Source organism: Papilio polytes, unplaced genomic scaffold (genome assembly GCF_000836215.1).
Source record: "Papilio polytes unplaced genomic scaffold, Ppol_1.0 DF824146.1, whole genome shotgun sequence".
Classification (NCBI taxonomy): Eukaryota; Metazoa; Arthropoda; class Insecta; order Lepidoptera; family Papilionidae; genus Papilio; species Papilio polytes.
In genome coordinates this window covers 1,527,088-1,544,492 of record NW_013525058.1, presented here as the reverse complement: position 1 = coordinate 1,544,492, position 17,405 = coordinate 1,527,088, and the positions used below count along the sequence as shown (strand labels likewise).

The following is a 17,405-nucleotide window of genomic DNA, read 5'->3' as shown; positions in this document are numbered from 1 at the left end:
CTTGTAGAATGTACTAGAACTGGTATATTGTAGATTACGTTGGCTTCCCTATTCGATATTTGGTAATTCATTTCTATCCTATGAAATTTCGAAAGCTGTATTTTGCAATAAATAAAACGATCTGATTCACTGAAGCTAGTTTGAAATGTTTTATTATTAGCCTATGTATTTAATTCCCATTTAAATTTGATTTAAATTATTTTCCTGCTCATACTTTCGTAATTTTAAAGTTAAATAGTCCAACATTCGTCAATTACGAAAGATAATACACCATTAACAAAAATGTTAATCAAGATTTGTGATACTACTATGCAATAGGCTATTTGATAGTACTGATTCGGTGTTGATTCCGTGCCAAGATTTCTGACGACACAAATTCCTCTGAACGACAAACGTCTTAGTATTTATTAAAATAAACTGTAGCAAACTCTGGTCAGTCTTATACTAGATGGGGTAGGATGAAATAAAAAACGGTGATTTTTTTTACCTTACAAAATTATTTTCCATTTTAGTTAAACCTAAATTAAGTACAATTACAGTATAATTTTAATTTACTCATAACAATTATTAAGTATTTTATTATGAACTTCCATTTATCGAGTACGTAATACATAAATAATTGTGCTTACTGTGAATGAAATGCACTATAAAATGGACTGAACAGTGCACACTGACACTGAAATCGTACACCCGGTTCGATGATATGTGTAGTAATGTATTATATAGTCTTTTATATAAACTATACAATAAGTAGTATATGTAAGGCAAGATGGCCACAACTATGGCTAAAACTATTTAATGTTCCATTTGGTATGCATTAAACATTAAAACCTACTTACAATTATAAAGTTTACTGTGTATATTTCAATATAATATTGGACCGAATCACTACTTAAGACTTAGATGGTGATAAGACGGTCCCCACACACTACACACTTTTAATCGACAGACAATTTAATCGAGACGGCAAGCCAAAATCATGTAAAACAAAATCGGAGTAATGTGCGTACATCATTACATGGTCATACTGATTAAAAGTCCGACTAACCTATCAGCCGGTAAAAAGTCGGTAGTCTACGAGAGCCCTAAGGGAGATTTGATTCGGTCGTTAAATATTTAACAATTTTTTATTACTCTTCCACAATAAATAGTTATCAACATGACGCTTTACAAATATCAACAAAATAAATTACGAATAACAGCAAATTACATTAATACTAACCTTAAGACCTTAGGTTCAGTAATCCCTATAGGTCTAATGCCCTTAACTTGTACTACATGCCGGCCACTCCACGCTCTGATCTGGTAATAGCCTTAGCATTTACAACCTTCATTGCTCGTATTCTTACGAAGTTATATATTTCTTTAAAAAGCAGAAACCATCGAAATGAGGCGTTCGTTATGTTAGTTAATTAGGAACGGCCGGCGGAAGTCTAATTTATTTATCATTAAAATTACATGGACTAGTAATTGAATTAAACTACCTAGTAAGTACCCTATACCGCTTTGGAGAACATAATGTTAGAAGGGCGTTTATTACGAACTAAGTTTACAGCGATAGAAGTACATATATTAATTATAATATTAAATAAGCCCTTTATTGCTCTCCTTACGCTAAACCGTCCTTCCTGGACACATTGAGCAATATGGACATGTAATTACCGACTTAGATAAGCTACATTACATACACATCGCATAACCTCTTCATCCATCTATAACTATGACATCAGTCTTAGTCGACGGACGTGAATTCAATCGCTAAGAAAATAATGACATCTTTTTTATATCTATCTTTATGATATTACATACTACGTTATATTTTAAAAATTCTCATAGCGACTGCATATAAATTTTTCTGAAATCTAAATTTCTTTTAGGTTATAAATTGCGACTTATCAAAGTAAGCTGTGATTTGACAAACTTTAGTATTTAATTCGTCCAGAATTACTGTACAAATTAAATAGATATGAAATACAAGAATACTTCTACTTACATGTTTTTAAGTATAAAAATATTTTTCGTCATATATCGTAAAAAGCACAGATGAAAAAAAAGAAGATATCAGAGATAAAAATCAAGACAATTTGATATAAAATCATCGGACAAAACAAAAACTTAAAAATAAATAATAAAAAAATAGTAAACATGTAACTTGAGTAATGAAGCATTCATTTCAAGTATAATAAAATAAATTAAGTTTTTGGACTTGAATAAAAGGATTTAAAGAATATTTAAGGTGAAAAGACAGTTCTTCAAGTTTTTATTGTCATTTAACAGCTTTCTTTATTTTAATCTCTTCTATTATTTTGAAAATAATGGGTAATATGTACAGATATATTTAATATGTTAGTAAAACTATATGTGATTACAGGAAGGCGTGGCAAGAGCTTTGTTTAACATAGCTAATTATTATCTAGAATAACCTCAATTTAACGTACATATTTCCTATATTAAGTATGTCTACTAGAGTTCGACCCATCACCTTTATCCGTACCTTAAAGAATTATGTATCGAGATGTCTTCAATGTTTTGGTATAAGCTCATAGCTTTGGTCATTTATACTTCTTTTTGGTTTAAACGCGATACGTTAGTGTTAAACGTTTACATAATATTTGGTTGTGTAGCGGTAACATTTTCAATTCCATTTCACAATTTCAATTCACCTTTGGAAATGTCATACTTGAATCTTAGAAGTTTTTTTTAGTTTCATCACAATTTATCAACAGATTGCGGCTACTTGGACGAATACTACACATCAAGTCGAGGTAAGCAGCGTGTCACTTGTCGCAAATGACAGATTGAATAATGCAAGCGGACAGCCGCTAGATTGCGCTCATTATGTGCGACTGTCTACGCTTTTTGCCCACTTAATGCGCAGAGGCTGAAGTTAAACTAAGGCATCGTATTAGTTGAGTAGTAGTGTAGCCACGGAGTCTGTTGAACGCGGTCTCATTGCATCCGCGCCTCCTGCAGCTGCGGCGGGTAGGGTAGAGGTGGCAGGAGGGGCGCCTGCACGCCGCCGCCCGGCAGCGCGTAGTACGGAGACATGTAGCCCGCGCCGCTCGCAGCCGCTGCCGCAGCTGGAAATAATAACATATCACGTTCCTTACGAGATCGTAACAAAGCGAAGCACTTCATCTGTCCGATATATTTAATGACTACTGATTTGATAGTTTGAAAGGCAGATATTGTCTCGTTGATCAGTTGTACAGATCTTCCGGTCCATTATAATTGTTTACTCTTTGACTATAATAAGTTAAGACCACGAGATGCTATGAATTTATGCGATCAATAGCTAAATAATTGACGCGTCTACACTTTACATTCAAGAACACTTTATAGTCTAAATCTAGACTGGCGGCTGCACCTGCGAAACATGACCGTGGCAAGTGTCCAATACAGGTCGAAGAATTTCATTTAATTCCCAAGGGTGATAAAGAACCTAAATCGCGTGTTTGTAATTTTTCTTCTTAAACTAATGTTCAAATCAATGAGCAACCGTCATTCTTCATAAAGTATGTCAAAGCATATGTAACTCATCTGATTGTTTTTATATCTATGAATAGCAGTAGTTGTTGAATCATCCGAGCAGTAGTTTACCTTTTCCCTTCTATAAAACAACAATAGACAATAGCATAAAGAACTTACCTGCAGCTGTTGCGTACGGATCGAAGCCAGCAGCTGCGTACTGCTGCTGGTAAGCTGCAGCGCCCTGAGCCGCAGCCGCCTGGTACTCGTACAGGTGGTTTGCGGCAGCCACGGCAGCGGCGTGCTGCAACGGCGGCAGTTGCACCAGCCCGCCTGCGCTCGCACCCACGCCGCCACCCACCCCGCTCACCGCATACCCCGGCGTGCCGTACACGTACCCCGGGGACAACCTGCCAATCAACCACACTTTTACCAACGGAAACACACAAACTCTAAGCCGTCAACGCCCCTGATAACTTTTCACACTCATTATCTAAACTACGTAGTGTGAAAAATCATCGTTGCAAAATTAAACACATTTTCAATCTGTCATCACACTCTACCTAGCCCCGTTAGCCTTGTGAGGCGCGAGCTTGTCATGTTAGGTTAGTAGACATCGATCAGCCTAGTCCGAGCGAGCCCGACTTTCGCAGTCTGTACTTCGTCCCCGCGGACGGCCGCCACCGTGCGTCACTGCCACCAAAGATTAAAAAAGAAACCTAATAAAAATGTCGGCTGGTAACGTCGTCTTGACCGTAATTCGGTCGAACGTCACGAATCTAGTAGAGATTTACTTGAAATATTCGTTATTATTGCACAAAAATTCAATGTCTTTAAGATTCAATTCAATTTTTAGATGGAAAATATCAATTATGTTTAACTACTAACTGCCAAAAACATATAAACATGTGGTACTTATATCGTTAATCGAATTAGAGCCACTCCTTTTAAGTCAAATGCCAGGATGCTTAGAAAATTCTAAATATACTTATCACGTACGTATGTACGTATATTATATGTGGTCGAAATAGATTCTCAACCTATATTTTAAAATGCTAAACCAGAAAAATGTAAAGCCATTAGTCAGAGTGGGAAGAAATGGAGGAATGACAAGTTTTGTGATTTAGTTTGACCTATTTATACAAAACACTTTACGAGAGAGATTTAAAAACATCTTGTAAAATAGTTATTAAATTATGCATTTTACTATTTGACTATCAAATAGTTTTATATAAAACTTTCTTTAAACATTATCAAAATTTGATCAGGCGTTAGTGGTAATAACGAAAAATGTCATCTTGGCATAATTCCCTTTATAGTGAGACGCGGAGCGGTCAAGTCTCGCGGAGGAGTGCCCTCGAGAACGTGCCGCATCAGCCACATCGGAGAGCACTCGCCCGCGAACTCGTCTTAATTCTAAACATTTTCTCCAGCGTTTGTCTTTTTTCAACTACATAGCGGTCGAGAGGGACGAATAGATTTCTGTTCGAGATTGGCTTTCAACGGATCAGCTCGGCGCAGGCTGTGGGACTGAAGACGCATGCGCGTATCACGCCCGCCCCGCAAACTCCGCCCGGTCACTACGCCCACCTGTGGGCCGCTAGTACTATCACAATGTGCAATACCTACTTCTTAACAGTATTTAAAAAACGACAAATACGGAACTATAAGCCTGGAATGTCTCGTCAAAACTCTCTCGTCTAATACGACATAAAGGGTGTATCAAAGTTATTACAGGAAGATTTGAAGAGATGTCACAAAACACGCGTAAAGAGCATTATAAAACTGGCGAAACATCACACAAGCTGCCACATCTACATAGGTACAATCATAAACTAAGATTCGTTTAATATCACATCTATCATTATTATATTACTGTTAGATGTCTAAAGGTTCCAGATTTTAGTTTTGTATACTTACAATATCGGTTACTTACATGCACACCTATATACGAGGAGAATGCTCGGGGTGACGTCGAAACACCTACATACATAAATTGGGGAAGCCAACCGCCCACATACGCCTACATACTCATTAATTTAGAATTAAAACCTGACAATGATTAATCGAATTTAGCTTTCGCTCGATTGTTTTTTTCATTAGGTTGGAATATCGATGAATAAATAATAGCTGTAGTGGTTCGGCGGCGGAACTGTGGCATTGGGTTATCATCGATCTACTGTTCACGTAACACGCCAGTGGAAGTGATGGAAAAAATCACATTTATTACTGTACGGAAAGTGAAATGACACAATACTAGATCAGAGCACAGTGTCTATATGTTGAAACGAGGCAACAAATAAAGCTACACTTTGTTCTAAAATTCAGGTCACAGAGTAACACCGCGTAACAAAACAGCCCGCAGCCTGAAACGCGCTCGCAAATTAAAATGCTTTAATAGATTTAAAAAGGATATGAAATAAAGCATATTTTTTATCAGTCAGGGTTTTCATACTGTATGCAGAATTTGCCATAAGATATTCTATTCAAAATGTGAAGTTTCGCGCGCAACAAGCTTAAAAGGTAAGTTTGGTTACGCGCTTAAAACTTAGTAAGTGTATTAAACGAAATCCACCACCAACAAAAAATCATTTCAAATCAACAAAAATCTTACACGAACACGGCATATAAAACATAAATAAAATATAAGTAAGAAAACATCGAGTGTTGGTAACGATGCGCATCTCGTACGGGCTGGGCGGCGCCCGCGGGTGACTGCGCCGGCGCCGGCGCCGCCCATGCCCCGTATAGCTTTATAAAACGTAAACATTAAAAACCCAATCGACTAATTCACACCCAAAACGAAAAAAATCCACTCTCACGCTCACGCTTGCCATAGATACCTATGTGAAAATGTTTGTTATATAGATAAGGTGAGACGTCCGCCGGGTGTCGCGCCGCCGGCCGTGCGCAGGCGCCGCCCGCCTCATCTACCGAGACAAAACTCAGCTCAGCACCTCCACTCAGGCTCGGCTCGAGCACCTACCCCTCAGGGCTCACTTACCGCCGCTGCACACTTTACCCAACGCGGTAAGTCGTGCACCTCACATCAAAAGAGCTCTAGCTTCGTGACAAAACTACTAATAGTGTGTTCGGAAAGGTTTGTAAGAGTATAATTGGGCACATTGTTGCCCTATAGTATCATTAAAAATAATTGCAGGTCTGATTTTTGTCTCGTGAGATGTGTAAGCAACGGCAGGAAGCCGCTGTGCTGGCAAATTCGTAAGTGTATGTACCATTGAACATTGAATCGCATGTGTGGAAGTGGAAACGGGGGTCTACTCACCCATACGGCGACTGTAGCACGGTGGGGTAGCCGGCGCGCACGCCTGCCGCAGCGGCCGCTGCCAGCCCAAAGCCTGCGACAAACAAACCAACATATCAACAACGGTAATGAGGTGACAACGGAAATAACATCGAGATACCAAGAAAAAACTATCACTCGTCGTCCGCGCTAGATGCGTCTATTTTCGCTCTCACTTAACGGAAGCGACCAGAGTCTTGTCTAAAAGAAATATCACGGCATATTGGACCGCATCCAAATGACACGAGAATCAACTTAGCGCAGGCGACTTTAGAATGTTAATTTCTTTTTATTGCATTGTTAAGCGGCGCGGGGCGGCGGCTATTTCGGTCGCTCGCCGCCCGCCCGGGCCGACGTCCAGGGACATGCCTCTTGACAAGAAGACGACAAACGCTGGCTATAAATGGCTTTGAGACGCTAACACGCCGCGGCGAACGCGAATACTTCGATCTATACCTACGCTTGCTCTTCATCGTAAGCGATGAAAGTTTTTAAATGTCACATAGTCGTACGACTAAAATACAAACGCTACAAGAATATAATTATCAACAGCCTTGGAATTCATGACGTCTGATGTCTTACGCCGAAAAAACGAGTTTGTAATCTAGTAAACTGTATATTTTAACCATACTAAAGTAATGAAACTGTGTTAAATTATTTACATTAAAAACAAGTATCAAATAAAAAACATTGGTTCTAAAATTACTAAGGTTTTGAGGACTCATCTGATCTTTTCATAATCCTTAAATGTCCACCTGATATTGACTGGATACATGAACGTAACATTCAGGATTACAAAAGACGATCAGATTTACAACTCTGTTATCATTAAAACGTGTTGCCATCCGTTTACATTTAATTGAAGGTTAAACATGTAATCAGATATAGATGACATTAGGGAAATGTGCAATTTCAACAATAGACCACAATCAATGGAACATTGATTAACGCTGGCTGGTCAGATGAGCGTGACCTCTTCCGAATTGGGCTCGCACAGCGCACCCGGCGCGGCGGTTGTGTGGTGAAATGCCGGTGATTGCGACAGATGACATCCGGGGCAGCACGGAAGTTTGCGCTTCGGCTACCACGGTAATACACGAGGAAGGCCATCTAGTCAACCGCCGTCACGTTCAGTAATTATTACTTATGATTTGCAATCAAATTTCATAATTATTCATTGGATAACAGCTATCGAGCACTATCTTGCACTTTGTAATACATACTACTTTGTCTTGTCTTTTCTTCAAAACTACTAAAGTAAATCTTTATTATGTTTTTTTTTTTGTTTAAACAGCCGATAATGTTAAATTTGTCGAACGACCACATATTGTCGTGAGGGTGGTATTCAAAACCGAAAAGTACCCAAAGGGTTAGTCGCGTGCAGCAAATGCGCGTGATGCTTCCCCTCAACTCACTGTCCGATCGATGGCCTGCCATTTGACGGCCGAGGTCGAACTGTCCACCATAAAGCTTATCTGATTCATTTAATTTTTCCTCTATATCTATTGTAGTTCGGACCAAATGCGACGTTCTTTTGTTGATGTGACCCAGTTCATTCAATACAAATCGATTGTGGACGTCATTTCAACTGAAGTAACATGAATAATTATTACTTTCATTTTTTACCATACAATGTATTTTTTTTTTCATTTATATTAAAACTAAAGTGATATAGTCCAGGATAAAGCCAGTGTCTCGGTGCATTAAATAAAGTAAATATAGTTTTAATGTCTTTTTTTGCGCAGTTACAGGATAAGTTCTGGACTTGAGGTCGTTGAACTGCTAAGCCGACTCAGGGTGCTTAGCATCGCTTGTAAGGATTCTACGGAAATACGATTTTAGACGCGGCCGGAATGAGCGCGGTGGTATCGTATACTTGTATAACAAATTATCTTTATAAAATTATTGGCTGTAAGCTGTAAATGGCTGTTAACTTGGTCGGTTGTTATTACTTATTATTGTCCTTCAAATACCTACTAATAATTTACTATGAAATCTGATTGCTAAAAGTACCCATCATCATCTCTTTCAAATTATAAGTATCAAATGCTTTCTTAAGCAAAACAGATTAAAAAGTTTAAAAACTACTAAAACGTACTATTTTCCGACGCTTTATTGACATAATGATTTAGTGCGTTCCAGTTGCAACATTTTCGAAATGATATTTTCACGTATTGACGTCTTCAGGAAATACAAAATGAAATTTCAAGACGATCATGTAATCGTTAATCTGTTAACGAGCTAATGTTATAGCACAAATACATCGCGAATACGGCGAAAATTGGTCATTAACGCTTTCAAAAGCAAGCTCGCTTTGTTTCCGACAATGTGGCATCGCGAACGAGAATAGACTGACCAACCAAGTCGTGCCCTAGTTTTGGGGCGTCCACAGCATCTTAATCTTATGATCGACACAATGTTGGTTATGTCTTGCATTTGTTAAAAAAATGGCCCAGAACAAATCGCTATTTGCGCCGGCAATCTCTTTATTTCTGAAGTCATTCAGTTAATACAAATAAGATTGCAGAAATTATTATTTTATCTGAACATCTTTGATGTTATTCATACATGAGCAAGAAATAAAAGATTTTCTTTACCATTATCTTAAGGCGTGAACTGAAATTATTTAGTTTTAAGTGACCTATCTTATGTGAGATAAATTGACGCATGCGCGTTTTAGATATCAAACGGAATATAAAATAGCGGGAAAATATGAGGTTTTGGCGCGAAGCCAGTGTCGGTGTCGCGGTAGGGGCAGAGGCGGCTGCGACGACGTTCCCAAAACTGCGTATATTTAGACAAAATAAAGAGCGCGCCGAAGACAAAACGAGAGTCGAGTCTGTTTTATAAATAACCAAGTCGTTGCCGCTCGGCGGCGGCCGCACGGCCAGCCTCTGCGCGCCAGCTGTTATACATAAATAATAATTAAGACACCAAGAAAACTACGCGACTTCAATTTCCATCTACCATACAAAATCATTTCAAATACTAACTTCTACTAATGTCTAACAGTATCGATTTAACATCAAAGCATATTATTTTCTTTTCTTAGTTAAAAAGAAGAACCTACAGTCAAGAGCCTTTTGATTTGGACAAACTTTGTATCCCTAGTGCGTCGAGTCATTGTGTAGGCACTAGGCAATGTAATCAATGGATTATAAGTTTTTCGCTCTACGACAGTTGATATTTTATAATTAAATTGTTCCCTCAGCTAGGCTGTGATATTGGGAGTCCTTAAATGGCTTCACACGGAAGTGGAGAGGGCTCGAATAACACGGACGTAAGGGGAAAGCAACCGACATAGGCAAGAGGACATTGTATCTACTTCCTGTCTATTACAAATTGTCACTTGTACCACCAAAAACCTCCATTACAAAAGGTACATGTACAAAGAGGTCTGATGGTGTGTTACTATTTAGATTTTTTTTAAAGATTACAGATTCTTGATTATCGATTCAGAAAAGTAACTGCGTTTATTCTCGTTTTTACAATTGTACGCAAAAAAATCGTTAATTGAAAACTACTCAACAATAGTTTCACCTTAACGTTCGTCTGTAACATTTTACTTCCATAGAGACGGGTATAGGTTCCCTTGCATTCTAAAAGTTCAACTTAAGCTATATTAGCACACAGCCACCTTCAATCCGGTGAAGCCGTAAAAGCCTAGCAGTAAATAAAAAATGACGCCTTCGTAATCACTCAACCATTACTTTAACCTTAAAAGTACCAATGTCTTTTGCATTATGCAGGAAAGCATTTCAGTTGTTAAGTTACTTAACTGTGCAAGATGCAAACACATTATACTCAAAGAAATCAAATAAACAAGTTTCTACTTAACACGTTTATTGTTCACGAACTTTTGTCGTCTCGAAAAAAACCTAAACAATATTCGATATATGAATTAAAAATAGTAAGTATACTAATACATTTTAGTAAAGGCGAAGATTTTAGGGCAAACGGTACACATCCGACACGGAAGACGTAGCTCAGTTGGATTGCGTTCAACTCCGGCGTTATTAATGCGCCCCTGTCGTAAATCGATGGACACGTCTTTTTAAAGTACAGTCAACAAATAAGGGCTATAACTTATTAATTAGTAAACAATTATTTTTTCTTATCAAAACTGTTAACATAGACATAAAATCTCCGTAGATCAAAATTATTAGAAATCTATGAAACACAAAATGACGCTTCAAAAATGCAAATTATACGATAACTTTTTACTTCATAATACAAAATGCGTACATATAAATTTTCAGATTGACTACAGTTTAAATTTTTCTGAGCCTCGTCTTCAATTATTGTCTTGAAGGGGAGGTATTTTGAGCGGGTAACGTGATAATAAATGATTTCATTGTTTACGCCTGTCCGTTCTGAAATGATATGATGTTGCGTACCGTACGTACAGAACCGTATTCGTTCTCGGTAAACCCGTCACTGTTTACGTCCGACGGAAAACATACGTTATTTCTTAAACCGTTGTTCCGCTCAAAGTAAAACATGCAAATAAAAAATCAGAATATTTATTCTAAACATCAGAACTGTACCAGAACAATAGGGCAACAATGCAAATTAATATTTATCACTATTCAGAAAAGAAACAGTCTTCTTTAACCTGTTGGAATTAATCAGTGTTTTAATAATCCATGCTTTAAGGTTTCAAAATAAACTTATGTTATGAGCAATCATCGTCCTTTCACCTTATCCTACTCCCGTAGGGTCGGCGCAACAGGTTATGATAGAAGCAATATCAAGGAAAATCAAGCAATATCTATCTAATAGTGACATGTTACTACATACCTAAAATGAATGGATTTACGCCTTAAAATTCAGAATTACCAATCGAAATATTTATGGAACTGATATCTTACGCGGTACTTATATTTTAATCTATTCCCTACATCTCCAATAAGTCTTATTTCCGCGTCTATTACTTATTAATTATGAAACATATTTCACTTCTAGGATACAGTAGAGCAGTAATTTAAGTGAATTAGTTAGTTCCGTCTAAATCACAATCGCAATGACAATGGCAGTACATCGTAAGCGATGTAATTGCACGTTTCCGTCACTGGCAGTAAAATGGAGGCATGATCGTAGAATCTGATAGTGTGGTCACGTGGCCACTGAGCTAAGCTGACCATTATGGCTTCATACATTTGTATGTATGCTCTCTATCGATCGGTATACTTTGGCTTAGTTTAAATGTTCGATAGACTATCAAGTTCAACCTTAAAAGGGATTCCTATTCGTATCTTTATTGGATTATGAAATTCATACTTGTTAATCGAAAGTTTATTACAAAAAACTTCGAAGTTTCATCAACATTAGATAAAATATAGTACTGATAGTAAATAAAATAATTTCAGTACTCTTTTTTTTTGTTATCGCTGTAAAATGTTTGACTATTCTTTTCTCAAAAATATGAATTGCAGAAAACAAGGGGAAGTTATTGATTATTACGTAGCGTCACCATTTTGAAAATATGGCGGACCCCAATTCTGCCATAATAGGCCAAGCGTGGCCATACAGATATCGATCGTGGGCGAGCGGCGCGTGCGGACTCATCGGTGCATCGCCTAAATACAACCCAAATAAAAATAGCGCGTCCAAGTGAGGGGCCGGAGGTTTCGCGGGGGAGAGGGGCATGCATAAGTAATGCATCGCTGAAGGGCGCACGCGATCGCAGCGGGCCTACAACGCTGCGCCGGTACAACCCTAAGCGAATTCAAAAGGATCTTCATTAATCAATGATGACTTGCATGCTTTAGTTCGCGGCTCGATGAATCAGGAGTGTCATAAATTCAATTACAATAGGACTTGAGTATTGAGCAATAGCATACCTCCCTTGAGATGGCTGTGCCTTTATCGGTTGCCGTTCATTGACATACTCTAGGAATGGACCTAACCCACTAGATTGCTGGTTATAGTTTAGATTGTGTTAGTAATTAAAGTAATGTGCATTCTTTTTTAGTTTTATAATTATAGGTGTGCACATGTATGGTGTATATTTGACCCAGTTTGCGTATACAAGTGCTTGGTAAATGTCATTCCATTGATAGACGGCACGCTCGACGACGTATTTCAATACAAAAGCATAGAACCTGGTGGGTCGTCCAATTTACATCATAACAAAAATATACTATCTTGCAATTAAGACCATCTTTGTAATAGTTATGAAAAAATCAGATGAGTTTTAAATGAAAATACTATCCTTGTTTGATAAAAAGTGAAATACGTTTTTGGAAAAAAACTATTCTAATATCATAAAGAGGAAAGATTTGTATTTTTGTGTGTATTTAAAAACTACTGGGCCATAACATAACAGAGTTTTGTTCAATTGTCTGGTATATTGACTTGGTAAGAATTTAACATAGCAATTTAAACACTATCGCGCGTTGTTTAATCGAACATAAACTTCTTAATTACTTAATTACAAACGCGGCACAAATGTCTTAGTGTTTTAGTTTTAGCCTAAAGACAGGTGTAAATCGATTATGGCGTGGCTGGCGTCACTCAATAATTCATCGCGACGTGGCTGTTTGGACAAGTGGCGTTCGGCCCTCGTCAACACTCCCATATAATAAAACTTTAACAATGTTTTCATAATCGACGTCGTCTATTTCAAAACGTGCACTGGCTTTAACCACGGACGCGCATTTAGAAACAAGGTTACCCAGAATCTATAGATCAATGTTTCCTGATATGAGTTAGGGGAACTGAAGAAAAATCACGGGCGTTCAGATAAATTATGATTTAGGTGAATAGTAAAGGGTTATTAAAATACTCATCTCTTTATAAAACGTTTATTCACAATTTCTTAAATATTACCCATGGGCGTTTAGGTATATTCCATTTGGAACATCTGTATTTATTTATGCAGGTAAATATAAATTCCGCTCTTATAATTGATACGCCTACGTACCCTTGAACGATCCAAATAAAAGCTTATTTGTTTTGGCTTAAACTGCGATGCGCGCGCGCCGAAGACTGATACAGACTTTATGGGTCTATCAATGTCGGAGAATAGATTTCCATACAAAAGCGATGGAAAATATTTACATTCCACAACCGATAAAAGTAAAATAAATTACAAATAAATAGAAACGTATTAAGATGGTGAAGATTTATTAAATCGACTAAATTTTACTTACCAATGTTTGATACATTGTTATTTTCATACTCAATAGACTGTATTAACACAGTCGTTGAAATACAACGACCCAAAATGTATTTATCTATTTGTATTCGAACAAAAGTACTGGCAGGTAAAATGGTAGCAGTTTTGTTAGCATAAAACCGGCTGCTACTCTTTGATACGTTGGCAACTAGCAACCCTAACTGTAACGTATCCTGTGCAACAATGGGATACAGGCACGAACTAGTTTAACGGTCACACCGTGTTGAGATGAACCCTAATTTAAAACTCCGCACTGTTAAGATGAAAAGAAGATGCATAAATGCACCTTTTGGGAATAAATACTACACAAAGACATCGAGAAATTCTAGACTGGACAGGATTTAATCATTTTCGCATCTGTCGTGTTGCTACAAAAATTGTCATAGATTAAAAACTTCGTAGACACAAGACGTCTTTTATTACAAAATAGGTATAATTATAAATAGTGCAATGATTTTCTTAGTAAGTGTTATACGATCATAGATGGGAAAGTTAGTGTAAACATCAATGCATTCTCGTAAACACTAATCTAACGAAACGAGGAAATGTAGACTAAACAGGTTCGTTTTAACAGTTTTCGATAATGCGTTTATTCAATGTTGAGTAGAAGCGAAACTTATAAACGAATAGTTCCTTCTTGTTTACTTACATCTCTCAACAATTTGCAATTTCGTTGACTCATCTAAAAGGGGAATTGGTTACTATTGTTTTAATTAATATACCTGGTTCTGCACTGATTACAATAGGTCCCTCGTAATATATGGATTCTATTTTTGAGTTTCAAAGGTTCTCGATTTATAGCGATAAATCTATAGGATGAAATTTTACCTCAATATTTTTTCTCTCTTATCTCGATATTTACGGGTTTTAATCATTTTTATTTATTAAATAAATAGTTTCCTGTACTTCTTCTCCGTAACTGTTAACTTAAACGTTAATCCGTAAAATCCAGAAGATACCTGAACGTAAAATATTGAAATAATCTCCGAATATGTCTTACTAAAGGATGTTGAAATTGTTATACAAATGGATTCACTGAATTTGGGGCCCTACATTGGACTTTCAAATTACTAAGTCGTATGCTTTCAAACATGAATGTTTTATTCGATTCTTTGGACTTTGTCTTTATTCCAGATTCAGTATTAAATTGAAACAGTCGTTTTGTTATTTGCTTGACCTTGGGATGTCATGGGTTCGGTTTTCTAAATGTATCGTATAGCATTAACACATTTTAATAAATCGCTTACATAAAAAAACTCAGTTAAAAAGAACAAAGATTTTCTACACGGTTATGATAACTATCGTACGACTTACGTCTACTAAATAGCATAGTCTAGTACCTACTAAATGTGGTCCAAGATTTTTATTACTTACAAGTTACAGAAATATTTCCGAGTTTTGTACGATTTGGGATAACCTTTTGCGAAAGCCGATTACGAATCAAACTTTAACAAGTAATTAAGAAATGTTTTACTTTGCGAAATTTCTTATAAATAGCTGTTATAAAATTTGTATATAGATTATGAAATATTTGTTTTTACTATTACCATTAGTAAATTCGAATGGGAATATAAATTATCATTAAAATAATGTATTATTACGTAATTGATGTGAACAACATAGATATTAAAACCAGTAGTTTTAATGAAACAGGAACATGGTAATGCACCGGGGCATATGGCGGGACCGGTACACCACGGCCAGGTGGCCGTCATGCGCGCCCGCACCCATTGTGCGTGCCCCGCGCCCCGCACCCCGCGTCACCGCACCCCGCGCCCCGCACCCCGTCCCGTACGACGCGCAACAATACCGTGACCTCTACAAAACATTGCCAACTCGCTCGCGGCTGTTACTATTCTAAACCTAATCTACGAAACCCTTTTTATACTATCATAGCCAAAAGAGTAACCGTTTTTGAAGAAATATTACCGTATTTGTGTTCTCTGTGTTAAAAATACATTCGGAATTATCAGCTAATAATTTTCATAGAAAAGTTTTTTTTTATCTATTAACTAGCATTTGCTCGCGACTTCGTCCACGTGAAATTTAAAAAATTATATAGCCTACGTTACTCTCTGGTATTGTAGCTTTTTAATGGTGCAAGTATTTTTGAAATCGGTCCAGTAGTTTTTGAGTTATTTCAATACATACAAAAATCCAAAAACACAAATCTTTCTCCTTTATAATATTAGTATAGATACAAATTAGTAATCAATATTTACTGTTAATGAAACTGTTGTAGAGACGCATAAAAGTTTTGTCCGATATATCATACTACCTAGAAGTGAAATGGGCCTATTCAACAAATAACAGTCTCCGATATTTCAGCATTTATCGACACATGACACTGCTGATCGTGTTTCAAAGATGAAAAAAAAAATATTGTTTCATAGTTTTATTACTTTTATAAAAATCATAAACGATATTAAGCCTTAAAACTATTAAAAGTACGGTCTGTTTTAATTTACAAATACTACAATCTTTTACGTTAATTAATTAATTACGTACTCAATCTTAACGTACGAATAGTTTAAAAAGTCAAGATTGTCTAGACTTGACTTGCATTGTTATCGATAGTTACCGCCGAATACAAAATTTCGAATTTGTTATTGGCTATTGCGTTCATTTTGAAAAATATTTCTCTCCTTGTCATTCATTTATTACCCTGATCTTCTATCCTTTTTTGACATCAACCGAACTTTTTGAGGTTTACCAGTAGGTAACTATTGTTGTGGGAATGACTCTTAGGTTATGTTTAAAATATTTTATTCGCTTCCCGATTTAGTATATGTTCGCTGAATCATCGTACTCTGGGCGCTACCATTGCTAATAGTTTCCGCTGCACTAAACTTGATTAGGAATTACCATCCTTACTAGTAAAGTTATAGTGCCCAAAATAGCTCAATATTATACAAAGTATAAACCACATGTTCAGATTTCTGAGTACAATGTATAAGGTACCATGAGATATATTTTTATTTCTGTTATAAAATATCTGTAAAATGTGTATGAAATCTCAAAAAAAGATACTTTGTTTTTTTCTTCATATGTAATCGAGGAACGCTTGAATCTTTTCCTAATTTGGCAAATCCAGATCGATGCCACCTTGGTCAATGACATATTAAAGTTATGCACGTTATTATTAATTTACCAAACAATAAATTCAATCTAAATATTATTTTTATTTTCTTTTCCGTAGAAGTAAAATCCGTTTTGTGTAAACGTAGAAGTTGAATTATTTAAAACTAGCTTTCGCCAGCGACTCCGTCCGCGTGGTATTAAAAAAACCAAAACCAAGTAGCCTATGTGTTCTTCTAGACTATCCTCTACCTGTATGCCAAATTTCATTGAGATCCGTTCAGCAGTTTAGGCTACAAACTCTAACAAACATCCATCCATCTAAACTTTCGCATTTATAGTATGAAGTATAATTTACCAAGTATGATTTAACAA

General features: G+C 36.7%; 1 protein-coding gene across 1 annotated transcript in view; it reads right to left on the bottom strand.

Moving 5' to 3' along the window:
• Window positions 1-490: 490 nt before the first annotated feature.
• Window positions 491-17,405, bottom strand: part of LOC106111938 (RNA-binding protein 24-B-like) — a 28,569-nt gene continuing 11,654 nt past the window's right edge. Inside the window, exons 3-5 of the mRNA XM_013294148.1 lie at window positions 6,755-6,827; window positions 3,649-3,878; window positions 491-3,080 (exon numbers count right to left, since the gene is read on the bottom strand). Coding sequence (XP_013149602.1) covers window positions 2,950-3,080; window positions 3,649-3,878; window positions 6,755-6,827 — 434 coding nt within the window. The 3' untranslated portion in view covers window positions 491-2,949. The remainder of the gene's footprint in view (window positions 3,081-3,648; window positions 3,879-6,754; window positions 6,828-17,405) is intronic.